The following is a 13456-nucleotide window of genomic DNA, read 5'->3' as shown; positions in this document are numbered from 1 at the left end:
TCTGCGCGCCTCCCAGCGCTAATGGTCTGACCTCCGCCCCTGTGGCGTCACGCAGGAGGAGGGATGGTACTTTAAATATGGGGAAAGAAACGCTACACACAAAGACTCCCGTGGCACTTCCAAACAGGCGCTTTGGACAAGATGTTACCTTGGCCTTGCGTGTGCGTTTCCATTTAGATATGTGGATTGTGCGTTTCGCGTTAGGTTTGATTTGTAGGGTCGCAGAAATCATCCCAGCGAGATAGCCGCAGCTCACGTACTTTAGTTTTAGGCACTTTGGGAGCGCAGCAGTTAGATTAGGCAACCGTTCTCAAACACGCACGACTCGAAACTGACGAGGAGGACAGGTGGACGCCACGCTGATCAGCCGCGAAGGGGAAACTTGTCACCATGAGTTCCGACAAGAGCAAGTAAGTGTCTGATCGTCAAGTGTTAACTTGTGAAACTAAAAGCTATGCACGTTTGAAGTTTTACCTCGTAGCTTTCGGTCCTCGGGTTTTTGGGGAGATTTGTTTTGTTGTTTCCTGTCAAGTGTTGAGTCGGTGAACGAGGCGTCAGGAATGTCGCTCACTAGAAAACGAAGTAGTCACGTTCAAAGCATTGTGCCAGTGTGCGTAAAGCTGGAACTTCTGTGGTTTCTGAGTTTAGTGGATCGCTGATGGCATGCCATAGTAACGCCACGTGCAAGCTATTTATAAGAGTACTGATCTTTCTGAAAAGCGTTCATTCATTCCAGCGACAACCTTGGATAGATAAGACACACACCGTGGCTATGAACGGGCTAATCTATTTTCCAAGAAGCTGTCGCTATTAATTAGAGAGGAGGAGAGCGCAAGGCAAGTGTCGGAGATGTCTTGCATTGTATCTTTCTGAATAAAGCCGTGCGTAATGCGTAGTGCGCTAGACTGCACTATCCCCGTGGCGGACGGGTATGAGGGGGAACCCTCCCCCATCCCATCCCATCCCATCCCATCCACTGGGCCCAGTTGTATAGACTTCACAGTAATGTCAAACAGGGAAGATTCACGGAGTCTGCTCTTTCCTTACAAGCATCTCATTCACGGTAACAAGTTATTTTAGATGGATGTTTTTGGCTTGAAAATGTAATTGCATCGGAATAGGCGAGGCACAGTTCCTCAGAGCGAGCGTGACGCCCTCTCCAAGTAACAACGAACGAAACCTGAAATGACCTATTGTGCCGTGCCATGTGAGCAGCAGAAATAAAAGTGACAGCCGATTCCTCGTTCTTGTGTCTTTCCCGGAGACAGACGTCTGGTTTTGTAACAGGGAAACGTTTTCTCTATTCTTTTTGTTCTGTTTCACCTGCACCTGTGTGAGCGCCTGCTGAAACTTAAAATGCTCTTTTGTGTTCTTCCCGTTGATGCTTTGACCAATGTGCCATTGAAGGAAATTCCAAAAGTTAAGGCAGAGCTGAAGGGCACCGAACTAACTTCTGTTTGGTTATTACACAAGTCAAATAATCTCTTTGATTGTACTGGTGATATGGCCATTTATTTGTTTACCCATTTCACTTCGCATTCAGGCTCCGCAGCGGTGTGGTAGTGGAAGTCACAATAGCCCCACTTGAGTGTTAATTGGGTGGCTATATCTGAGGAATATTAAGCTGAAAAGTATGTTGTGATAACAATACCAATATAATGGTTGTATTATTGCAACACTTTGATTAAAAATATATATAGGTATATGCTTCATATTATGGCCTACTCTCAGCCTGAGAAATTGCCAAATGGCCAATTATCAAGTTATATACCTAATGCTGATCACCTATATGTCTTCCTCTGTCCTTCAAGTAATGGTGCAGAAGTTAACTGCAACCAGCCAAATCCGCTTTTTTATGCTTGCCTGTTAAACTTTCATGTGGGTATTACCGCCCAGAAGATCAGCTTTAGCTCGAGTATCACTTTAAGGCTTGAAACTCACTGCTGTACACCTTTTTTCTTTCTTTCTTTCTGTTTTTTGCCCTGATGGCGCTGAGGGCATCTACCCTCATGGCCAACCAGGCTGGTTGGACTAGATGCGTCATTCTGTAAAGAGATGGGGATGATCCTTGATCCCAAACAGCTGATCCCGGCTCCTCACGCACTGACAGGTTTATCCAGACGCCTGAGGTCACTGAGAACTGAAGCAGAATCGAAAGTTCAGGAGTGAGAAATAGATGCAACTGGTCGCTCAGATCTTCACCCAGATTATTATTCTTATTATTACTATTCTTATTATTATTGATTAATCAAGAAGATAGAGTCATAGAAGGAAATTGGGGGGGCAAGATCAAGTCGATTTCCTGCATTTAAAATGACTTGAATGAGGAGATGTAGGATCCAATCGACTATGTTGACCTGATTTTAAACTCGGCGAGTCATTTTGACTTTTCTGAGATATACCAAAAAGCAGATTTAAAGTTTCTACTCTCTTTGAAGCACTTACCATATTTCTTTTTCCATTTGACACCCAATTCAAAACAGGAATGATGCGTTCCCCTCCTGCATCCAGGATGTCTGTAAACCACCTGTGGCCTGTTTCTCATGGTTAGTCGAGCCCTGTCTGAGGCCGCAGTGTGCAGTGATTAACACGGCTCTGTGAACTTGCCTTAGCCAGCAGTAAAACCTGAAACATGAGCTTTCTTTGCTCTTCTGTGTGCTCACCGGTTTCCCTGATGACCCTCTCTCTGTGCTACATGAGCTGCCTTCATGCATACTGCTGCATCACCAGTTCTTTGGTACCTGCTGCAGAAGTAAATACCCAAGCTGGGTTCTTAGAGAGATCCTGAATCGTAGCTCCTGTCTGTACAGCCATTGTGCAAGATTGAATTAAAAGGGCCAATCTCATGTTTTTATAGCGTGTCACTTCTGATCGTTGTTAACATGTCTGCTTAGGTACAAGGTACAAAGAATACAGCATGGCAGAACCCAGCTCTTCTAAAGTTGGTGCTATTTTCTGGATGCTCTGTCCTGGGATGGAAGACGATGAGGACAAGTGGAACAGAACACTCAAAGCAATCAAGGCCTAAATGATAGTGTTGACTCTATGTGCACGGAACAGTGCGGAAACCTCGGTCACTTTTATTTATTTATTTTTTTCATATTTAAGAAAAAAAGAGCAACAAAAAGAAGGTACAGAGGTTAAGGATTGCATATAAACTTGGCACTTAACCCAACCACTCCTCGACACCCATTTGATCTGGGAGCTGGTTGCATCTGTTATCATCAGTGTTGTGCTCCTATGTTCTTAGGGCCAGAGATCATATCCACTAGGGAGATCCAGATGAGCTCGGAGTGCAATCAAAGGAACACGTTGTATCCTTCCTGACTTTGTTTATTTAGCGGTTTTGCGCACTGCTCCCATTCCTTCTGTGCTGTCTCATCGTTGGCCTCACATTGTTCAGTAGCAAATTTAAACTGCTCACGTGTTTATTTTGCATTCTTTGTATGCATCCCGAAGCAAATATTTATTTTTGGTTTATTGGGGAAAAAAATGCTGCCAAAGGAAAAACACAAATTTGATTGTGACACACATATTTAGTTTTACTGCAGTTTGACGCAGTAAATTGACACACAGGCACAGGGTAAGTCTTTACTTACCCTTTATAGCTCAACACAGTGGAATATAAAGGCAGCCTCTTTTTTTGTTTTGTTTTTTTTTTCATCTTTTTATGGTGTATTGTTTTCTGTATTCAGTGTTGAAAATAATTATCCACATTACCAGGTGAGCTAAGTAGCAAGTTGGAAGCAAGAGTGAGGGGTGGCTTGAGACTTTTTATCTCCAAGCAAAACATGACTGTCTACCTGGTGGAGCAAGCAAAGCAGTGAGACGTTTTTTGTAGTTGGCCACCAGGTTTGGAGACTGACTAGGCCACTCCATGACCTTAATGTGACCTATCCATGACCCATCTTCAGTGTTCTAGCTGAGGGAAGTAGGTTGGCACATGACCCCACCCATTGGCTCCTCAAAGTGGTGAAGTGGTCCTGTACCCTTTGTAGAACAATAGCCCAAAGCATAATGCTTCCACCTCCATGCGTGACTGTGTTGACGGTGTTCTTTGGGACGTACTTAGGATTTCTCTTCCTCCAAACATGACAAGTTGAGTTGATGCTGGTGAGGGTAGAAGTACATTTACCTTGTTGAGCAGGGGAAACCTGCGGGCACTGCAAGACCTTGATGCATTATATTGAAGTTTGTTACTGATGGTGTTAATTAACAAGCTCTTCCTGTGTAGTTTTGGAGTGATCCAATAGGCAGTAAAAGTTTAAATATAAAGCAAGTGCCAATCAGACATTTTGCACAGTGGATCAACATTTTGAAAAAATTGGTACTTTTCTGCATTCATCATTCCATCACTCTTGACAAAATCCCCAACGGTGTTTTACGGATGGCTGTAGACTCTCACTGCTGTACCTCTCACCTGACCTCTGATGTACATGTTGATGATGATTTGAAGCAAAAATTTCAAATTTAGATTCGTTATTCCATAAAACCGGATTTTTGCATTCCAGTTCTCATTTGATTTGGCATATGCTGGCCTTTTCTCCACGTTTTCCTTCCTTAAGAACGCCCTCTGGGGAGCCACCCTTCTACTGAGACTTTTTTCATTGTTTCTTAATGACATGACTTTGAGATACTGTTCATCTGCTACGGAAAAAAGATTGGGTATGCCACTTTTTCTTTTGCCCTGCATTTGTCCTGTTTCCTCAAATTCTTTAAGGACACACTGCAGACCATGATGAGATATGCAAAGATTTAGGTGATAGCTCTTTGGGACTCACCTTGTTGGTGCAAAAACAGTGTTTTATGCCTGTAACTGCCTTATCTTTTGGGATATGGGGACAAATTGTGTGTTTTTTGCAACAGACTGTTAGCAACAAAATGCCCTAAAGATACATTTTAAAATTGATTCTTTGCCAAGTTGTCTGTTATGTTTACACACAATACTGTTTCATCTTTTTTTTTCAGTTAGGTGCTTTTTTTTTTTATGTTTGAACGATTCATAGGTCAGTGTTAAGTGGCTTGCCAAAGAAGCCCTTCCTATAAAAATGGTCAATTACTAGACTGAAAATCAGTGAAAAAGCAACCAAAGTCCAAAGAACACATTTGAAAGGCATTCAGAAATCCTGGCGAATGATTGTTCAAGAGTCTGGCTTCTTGGAAGCAAGAATGAGGGGTGACTTGAGAGTTTTTGCACAGTACTGCATCCTTCAATAAAACGTCACTTACAAGCCTGAATAAAATTTGTGCTAACGTTAGATAGATAGATCTTGGAATGTAGATGTTACTTTAATATCCAACAACATTTCACACTGAATAAGAATCTTTTTTCAGGATTGTGTTTCACAGTAAGTTGAATTTCACTCCGATGGTCATAAAAGTGACATTACATTACAGTACTTTTTTTTTCTACTTTGGAGCAGCTGTGTAGAGGTGTGATAGTGGATACAGTGGTCAGAGGATGTTGAATATGGGGCCATAAGTCATCCTAACCCATGTCATGATCTTTATGTAACATTTTTAATTCTTTTTTTGTTCCTTTTAGAATGGAGGATGAGGCAGTCTTGGACAGAGGAGCCTCGTTTGTCAAACATATCTGTGATGAAGAGGAAGTGGAAGGTAAAGACACATTGCAGCCCACTATCTTTAGCTTTACGTGATAAGTGTAATGTATTCCCATTTTTTCCACACATACTATATGCAGTCCTGTGCAAGCAAATGTGAAACCAGTCATTTCTTTCACCCTCCAGAGTATCAGTGCAGAATTAGACATATAGGATAAACATTATCCACTTCCTCTAACGTTTCTGTACAGGAAGATGTCTCTTCAAGTTGTCTAATCCTGTCCAGTTCTGGCTGTCAGCTAAACCCGCAAAAGAATGCATCTGGAGACACCCATATGAATTTACTGAGGCATCCACATACTTCACGAAACCACTTCTTTTAGATGAACACAAAGCAAAAATACTTGGGGATTATGTCGAGCTGCTTGTGTGTAAGCAGTAGCTGCAAGAGCCTCCTGTGCTCGCCTGCACAGGAGTCTGAAAGAAGAGCGTGGTTTTGTGTTGGCCTTTTGTTTTCTGCAAGAAAACAAGGCTAACCATCAAGTATGAAAGATTATTTAACCCTAAAAGAAATGTTTGTGAAATGCATGGGTGAAGAGAGCTGCATCACTAACTGGGTCAGTTAATCTCAGTCTTCTCACACCCACTATTCTTTCTAATTACTTCCTGGAGACATTAAATCATCATTTCCTGTACGAGTCTCTGTGTAGGAAGTCACTGGCATTTCTTTAATTTTGCAATTTGATGGCATACTGTGAGAGGAAATAGAAATGTTTTAACATTTCACACTACATCACACTACAGCGGCAGTTTTTCTCCTGTCGGTGGACGACGCAGATTACCCAGTTTTTGGGATTAAAGTGATTTATTTTCTCTCCCGTGTTTGTCATCTGATCTGCTTGCTCTCTGCTTTATGTTGTGACAGGTCATCACACTGTGTACATCGGTGTCCACGTTCCCAAGAGCTACCACAGGAGGAGGCGCCACAGACGCAGGCCTAGCCACAAGGAGAAGCGGGAACGACCTGAACAGAGCGCAGAAGGGTCCAAGTCCGACGGGGAGAATGTAGACATCAGCGTCCTCAAACCTCTCAGTGAGTCGTGGTGACACTAACATGACGTTTAGTAAAAACAGTGTGCATGAAATCATCTATGAGAGCCACGTTGGTGATGGATAAATCGCTCCTGAGATGAGCTTTAAGTCATCTGGATTAAGTCCAGTGCAAATTACAGCCTACAAGATATCAGTTTTCCCTAGTAAGGAGGCAGAGCAATGAGGGGTGGGTGGGGTGCGAGGGGCTCTCTTTCTTTAAGCAGCAGCCTGCACTCAAGTGAATAAATGCAGCAGGGGAATGGGAACATGCTGAGCACTAATCTGAAAATGACGCTGGAATAGCTTAATGTGTGTAAAGTAAACAAAAGGGGGGGGGGGGGGGGTGTTACCTGTCACCTGATGATTAAACACGGCACTCTGAGATTTGTGGGAAAGGATTCTCAGAAGCTAAGTGGTAAAACGGAAGATTTAGCACAAATGGCAAGATATAGAGATGTTAAACGAGATCCTTAAGACCAAATGACAAAGTAGTACTCATACGGTGTCTGTGTGGATGAAAAAAGACTGCAAGATTGTCAACAGTATTCTAATCTTACTGTTGCTATAGGGCAAATACACCCGGTCTGTCCCTATAGAGAGGCTTAGAAAGCTGACATGGTTGAACCATTAATCCCCTGATTGTTTTCTACAGCCTGAGGAATTAAAACAGACAGAAATTGCATTTAATGAGGAAGAAGGGACATTTTTTTTAATTAGGTAAAACAGGTGGGAAAATCTGAACCTCACAGTCTTCAATGGCAACACTATGATTTGGCTTCAGTGTATAGTAAATGCGTGTAATTGTAATAGAGAGCCCCAAAGTTGTACCTCCTCTTGGGTAAATCATCGTTTTTGTTTTTAAGAGTCCCAAAACGTTACATCTGGTATGAGCAAGATTCACAATTATCATTACTGGAATTCACCATAAAATGATGCTGGAAACTGGTGCAATAAGCTGGTGAATTTGTTGTGTGTGGTGGTGTCGGATATATTTGAGCAAGGGATTTGCCGCTTGACTCATCAGGGCATGTGTGAACAATGACAACAGGGCCACAAAGGCCAATAGGATCAAGGTAAACTGGTATTTCCACTGATATTTAAAGTTCAGATGAATCCTTAAAGGGTACCTGTTCAGTTTCATATTTAAACCTGAGACTCCAAATAGTTTCTTTAGGTGATCCGAAGTTCAGAATAACCCTTATTTAGCTCACTATCAAAAGCTAGTTTTTTGCCAGGCTTGCATCAGTACATGTATATCAGTAGAAGTTTACACAGCCAGTAAAAAAGGAAAGGGTACGACTTTCAACATGTTTTTATGGGTCAGGCACTTTAACTCACATTAATATCAATCATAGGGGCTTTTATTGGAAACATATACATTTAAAAGGAAAAGAATTGAAAGGCAAGGCAGCACTTTACATCAAAGGAATGAACGGCCCCACCTGCGATCCACAGCGACTACTTGATAATGATTCCTTGGACATTGCAAACAACCATGTGTTGTGACACATCTTTCACCCTCAGTTAATGGTTCAGATCAGTATAAGTGCGGCAGTTAGGAAATAAAAACTTGCCATTTCTTAAAACGTAAACCCTGTAGAGAGCGTTACATGTAAGGTGCGTATTTGTCCAACAGTCACCACAAAGCACAAATGGCATTTCTCAAACGACCAGTAAATAAATCTAAATCTAAAACCATATGAACATGCAAACGTGTGCAAAAACTGGCCTCGATCATGCAGTTTCTGTATGGAAATGCACAGAAAAAGAAACAATATTTTTAATTTGAAGCAAATATTTAATCAGTCGCCATATAAATGTTGCAAATCATGGTAGCCCTAGGTAGTTTATAGAGTTTCATCAAGAATAAACCAATCGTACACACCGTACAATTATTCTAGTGGTATGATGATGATGCTGGGCTTTGGTGTAGACCCTGAGTTCACACATTGTGTAAAACAAGCTGATTTAGCTTGTATATTAACCCTTAGGTCAGCTTTCTTCTTGACTTGTAATTTTTGAACAGAGGGTGGGTGGGTGCAGTGCTTACGTAACCATCTTAAGGATATCCCCTTGTTTTGACATCAAATATCGCCCCCAACCTCCTACACAAGACCGCAATCACAAGTTGTATAAGCATTCAAAAGACTACAATCAAACAAAAGTTCAAAGACAGTGAGCAGAGTTTCATAACAATAGGCACCTTGTGTGGACAAATAATAGAGGTGAAGGTGAATAGAGTGATGCTATGATTTGGAGTGACACCATTGAACGAGGCATACTGGAAGAGGCGATCCACCAGGAAACTGTGAAGCATTCCAGAATTATTTGTAAGACAGCCAGTAGATTCATTGTTCCTCCTCCAACTGTAGAATGAAAATAGAAACCTATTAGTTTGAGAAACGTACCACAAATATTAATTTTCTGTGTCACCAAAGGACTAGTTTGTGAATTGTTACCTTCCTTCTAATCAGAGGGTTGTTGACTGGCTGCTCCAGTCTGCATGCCAAAGTATAATTGGGCAAGATATTATAGATTTAAGAGTGCTCTGAGTTCCCAAGCAGAGTAGAAAATCACCATGTAAGAAGGAGTCCATTTACCATTCCTTAAAGTACAGCCAGTTCCTAAAAGTAGACACGAGTTGGAGATTTAAAAATGAAATGCACGACTCGGGGTTGGGCTCCATTATCAAGAAACGGGAGAGAGTCTGAAGGGATCTGCATGAATGGGTGAATAAAGCACGAGTAGATACAATGATAGGCATTGTCCATTGACCACTTTTTGGCTTTGTTGACAATTTACAATTGCATCTTTCTTGGTTTTGCCGGCGTAACATTGAGTTGTCTTTTCACAGGCTCTCACAGCAGCCCCACAGCTGAGTAATCTTCTCTCCTCTGACGCTGTAATCCTCTGTTACACCTTATGCTCAGATGTAAACCAGCCTGAGTACTTAGTCATTCAAAGGTGCCACAATATGAGAGGAGCTTTGTTCCCATTAATCTCTCTCTATCTACAGTAGGTGTCATGGGCCCTGCCTGATTACTTTCTGAGTCATGCAAACTCCACCGACTTTAAGTAAACGCGGAAAAAACTAACATCAGCTTACATAAGAATAACTTCTTTATCAATTAGTTGATTCTTTTTTTTAAAATACTCTCAGACTTGTGACATAAGGTGACATAGAGACAGATATGTCTAGAGAATGCAATCAGAGACTGTAGTTTGTTTTCTCAGTTAGTAAGAGCTTTATTACTTGTTACATTTGGATAAAACTTATATAGCACCAAATTACAACCTGTCCTCTCAGGACACCTAGAGTAGCAACTAAAGTCATGACCTTACGGTTTTACAGAGAGAAATTGCTGTTTTGATTTTTTTTTTTTTTTTTTTTTGCTGGATAGAGGCCAATGGCAAGAAGCAGCCTCAGGGAACATCTGTCACCACAACCGGCTGGGGTGAGGAGAAAGTGAAAAGATGAGCACAGAGCGACAACATTCACTAGTACAGCAAGTAACAACAGATCAGGAACATGCAGCTCCAGAAGCAACTATATGTGCAGAAAGGTTACGTGCAGAGAGAAGAGAAAAAGTTAATAATATGCAGTAGCACCATAAAATCCAAGGGAAGCAGATATTATAGGAGAGTTGCTAAGTGCATCATGTGAGGCCTCCCTGCAACTGGGCCTAATGCAGCATAACTTATCAATGAAACTTGAACAGAAAAAAGGTGTTTGACACCTAATCTTAAAAGTGAAAAGAGTCTATGTTTCTTAAACCAAATTAGGAGCTGGTTCCACTGGAGAAGAGCCTGATAGCTGAATGCTGTGCCTCCCATCATACGTTTGGAAACTCTGAGAATCAGAAATAGGGCTGCACTCTGAGAGGCACGTGCTCTTTTGGGAATATAAGGTGCTACGAGGTCTTTAAGACACAATGGAGGCATGGTTATTTAGGACATACTCAAGTAGAGGAATTTTATATTTAAATCTTGATTTAACAGGGGGAGCCAACAAAGACTAACCAAAATGGGAGGAATCTCAAGAATTACAATTGTCCAGCCTGGAAGTAATAAATGCGAGGTAGTTTTTCACCATCACCCTGAGAAAGTATGTTTTTAATTTAAGTAAGAGTAAGAAGATAATAGAAGGCAGTCCTAGAGGTTTGTTTACTGTGTGAATTTTTCTGAACGAAAAGGACCTGATGTTCCTTCCTAGTGGTCTTGGAGTTTAAGGTACTTCCATCCAGAGAAAGTATTTGGTTGGATGGCATGTTTCCTAAATCTTTACAGCCAAATATGATCGCTTCACGATTCTGAATTTATTAGGAGAAAAGTACATGTCATCCAAGCCCTAATGTCTTTAACAAATAGTCCAACTTATTTACATCTCCTGGTTTTATAGCTGTGCAGAAGAGCATATACGATGAAAATTATCAGTTGTATCCTTTCTAGTATTTGTGATCTTTGATTAAAGCCATTATTTGTGATAGCAGCTCTTTTCTTTGGCTTTGCTTGCCAGAAGGACAACATCATTTGTCATTTGTAAAATGCCTTTCTTTGGTTACACCATTTTGATGTACTGTGATGGTATTTTCCTATCTAAAAATGAATTTAATGCAATGTTGAGGCCATCATTCTCAACTGTTCAGCTACTATAGTGATTTAATTTGTAGTGATTAAAAACCTTGAGCATTCAGATGAAAACTAAGAGTAATGACAGGGGCATGATTCATTGCAAGAAATAAACTTGTCAAGGGCTTTTCAATTTGGGTGTCAGAGAATAATAATAATAATAATAATAATAATGGATTGCATTTCTATATAAATGAGAGTAACGCTTAAAATCTTAGCTCTTGGGTTTTACAAATAACCCCATCTTAACTTACAAACCTAATAGCACTGTATCACCCCAAAAGAGCACTTTGCTCTCAGATTTAGGCTCCTAGGGAATTGAATTTAAAAGTAGAATGGAAGGCAGAGCCTTCAGCTTTCAGGCGCCTCTTCCGTGGAATCAGTTCCTCGTTAGATTCAGGAGACAGACGACCCTCTACTTTTAAGATTAGGCTTAAAACTTTTCCTTTTTGATAAAGCTTATAGTTAGGCTTCCAATGATGCATTTAGCATTTCTTCTCCACTCCCCTTTTTACACTATCTATGTGATTATATGCCACTCTGCATTTAACCATTAGTTATTATCAATCTCTGGCAATCTTCCACAGCATGTCTTTTGTCCTGTCTCCCTCTCCTCATCCCTAACCGCTCCCCCTCCCTGAGCCTGGGTCTACTGGAGGTTTCTTCGTGTTAAAAACTGGAGTTTTTCCTTCTCATTGTTGCCAAGTGTTTGCTCATAGGGGGTTCCACAGAGTTGATTACAGACTGGAAAATCAGTGGGCAGCAGGAGAGCAGACCTAACACAGAAGCTCAAACTGAATCTGTCATCCATATTTAAATGTCCGTTCTAGCTCACACACAACACACACACATAAACAAACTCCCACGTTCCCATACTACTGTATCTCTCTAAAAGATCTTAACTGCAAACAGTGTTTGAAGGTTGAATAAGAGGGCAAACTCTACTGCGTGATGAGCTACTCTTGGCATAAACATTTTTTTCCCTCTTGAGTGAACCACCTTTTATATTTTTTTGTTACCCTATTAAATGAAGGTGTGCATGTTGCCTCTACCTGAGATGCTTTACTCTCCCTGTTAGGAGTTTTCAACTGATGTGTGCAAATGTCAAGCAGAGCTTTGGCTATGGGGGTTGTGCTGTCACAGAACATGAGCATACAGTGTAACAAGATTGTCCCAGACAACTAAAGCCCCAGTTGAAAGTGCACATACTGACAGATATATGTAGCCCTACACTTGTAAGATTTTCCACTGCTTTCACCGATCTAAACCCACATAATCCTGTTGATTCTGGCAAAAACTGTAGAGCAGACGACTCAAAAGTTGCGTGTAACCACAACAAAGGCCTGGTTTTCATTGGTAACACCAGCTGTGAAACGTAAGAGGCGAAGAGTGTTTTGTACACCATATGGTGTCAGTAAGTCATATTTGCAAAAGGACAGCAGAAAGGTGCTGTGGGTGTGAGGATCTCCTATGTTTTGGTTTTGCATCCTTACTGAAGGTTCATGCATGGGATCCTAAAGGTGTTTCATGCCCCTTTTGAGTCATTGGTCTTAACCTTCACATGACCTATTATTAGATGCGCTGTCTATATTAGAACAGTTCCAGCTGTACTATTTTAAAAACAAACAATCTAAATTAAGCTTTGGTGCGCTGTTTCAGGATTAAAAGGTTACAGGTGCCGTTACGTTCTTAAGCTATCAACCTGCAGAATCCTGACTGGTACAGTAAATCAAGGCACCTTCATAAATAGCCTCTTGTGTCTTGCTCTTGACCTCCACTTCGTTGCCTTACTTCATCGTTGCACAACTTTCGCAGAAGAGTTAACAAGAACAAGCAGTTCTCACATTTCATTTTGTCAAGATTCTTGTTAAACCCGGAGATTGCTGTTTTATTTTTGGTTATCAGAACAAGATCATAACTTGCATAAATAAACACTGGTTACATAATTTATTATGAATAATAAAAAGAAAAATCTATATGCCTAGGCTGTCTTACTGTGGAGGTCACATCACCTTTCTTGATGTCATATTCCTTAATGGTCTTCGTGTTTCTGATTGAAGTAATAGAAGTAGAAGATAAACATTCAGGGGAGGTTATCAATGCATGAGTGTGCTGATTTAAAAAAAAAATCTTGGTTAACTTTCTCAGAAGGAAGTAAAATGTGTTTTACT

At 40.9% G+C, this 13456-nt stretch overlaps 1 protein-coding gene across 4 annotated transcripts in view; it reads left to right on the top strand.

Annotated features, from left to right (window-relative positions):
* Positions 1 to 43: 43 nt before the first annotated feature.
* LOC113025481 (electrogenic sodium bicarbonate cotransporter 1-like) overlaps positions 44 to 13456 on the top strand; it is a 32414-nt gene continuing 19001 nt past the window's right edge. Inside the window, exons 1-3 of one of the 4 annotated variants that reach the window (XM_026173262.1) lie at positions 44 to 410; positions 5546 to 5619; positions 6490 to 6657. In XM_026173262.1, coding sequence (XP_026029047.1) covers positions 391 to 410; positions 5546 to 5619; positions 6490 to 6657 — 262 coding nt within the window. In that variant the 5' untranslated portion in view covers positions 44 to 390. The remainder of the gene's footprint in view (positions 411 to 5545; positions 5620 to 6489; positions 6658 to 13456) is intronic. The other 3 variants (XM_026173263.1, XM_026173264.1, XM_026173265.1) reach the window with 3 other exon arrangements.

This window comes from Astatotilapia calliptera, chromosome 7 (assembly GCF_900246225.1).
Source record: "Astatotilapia calliptera chromosome 7, fAstCal1.2, whole genome shotgun sequence".
Taxonomy (NCBI): Eukaryota; Metazoa; Chordata; class Actinopteri; order Cichliformes; family Cichlidae; genus Astatotilapia; species Astatotilapia calliptera.
This window is presented reverse-complemented; position numbering and strand designations above follow the sequence as displayed.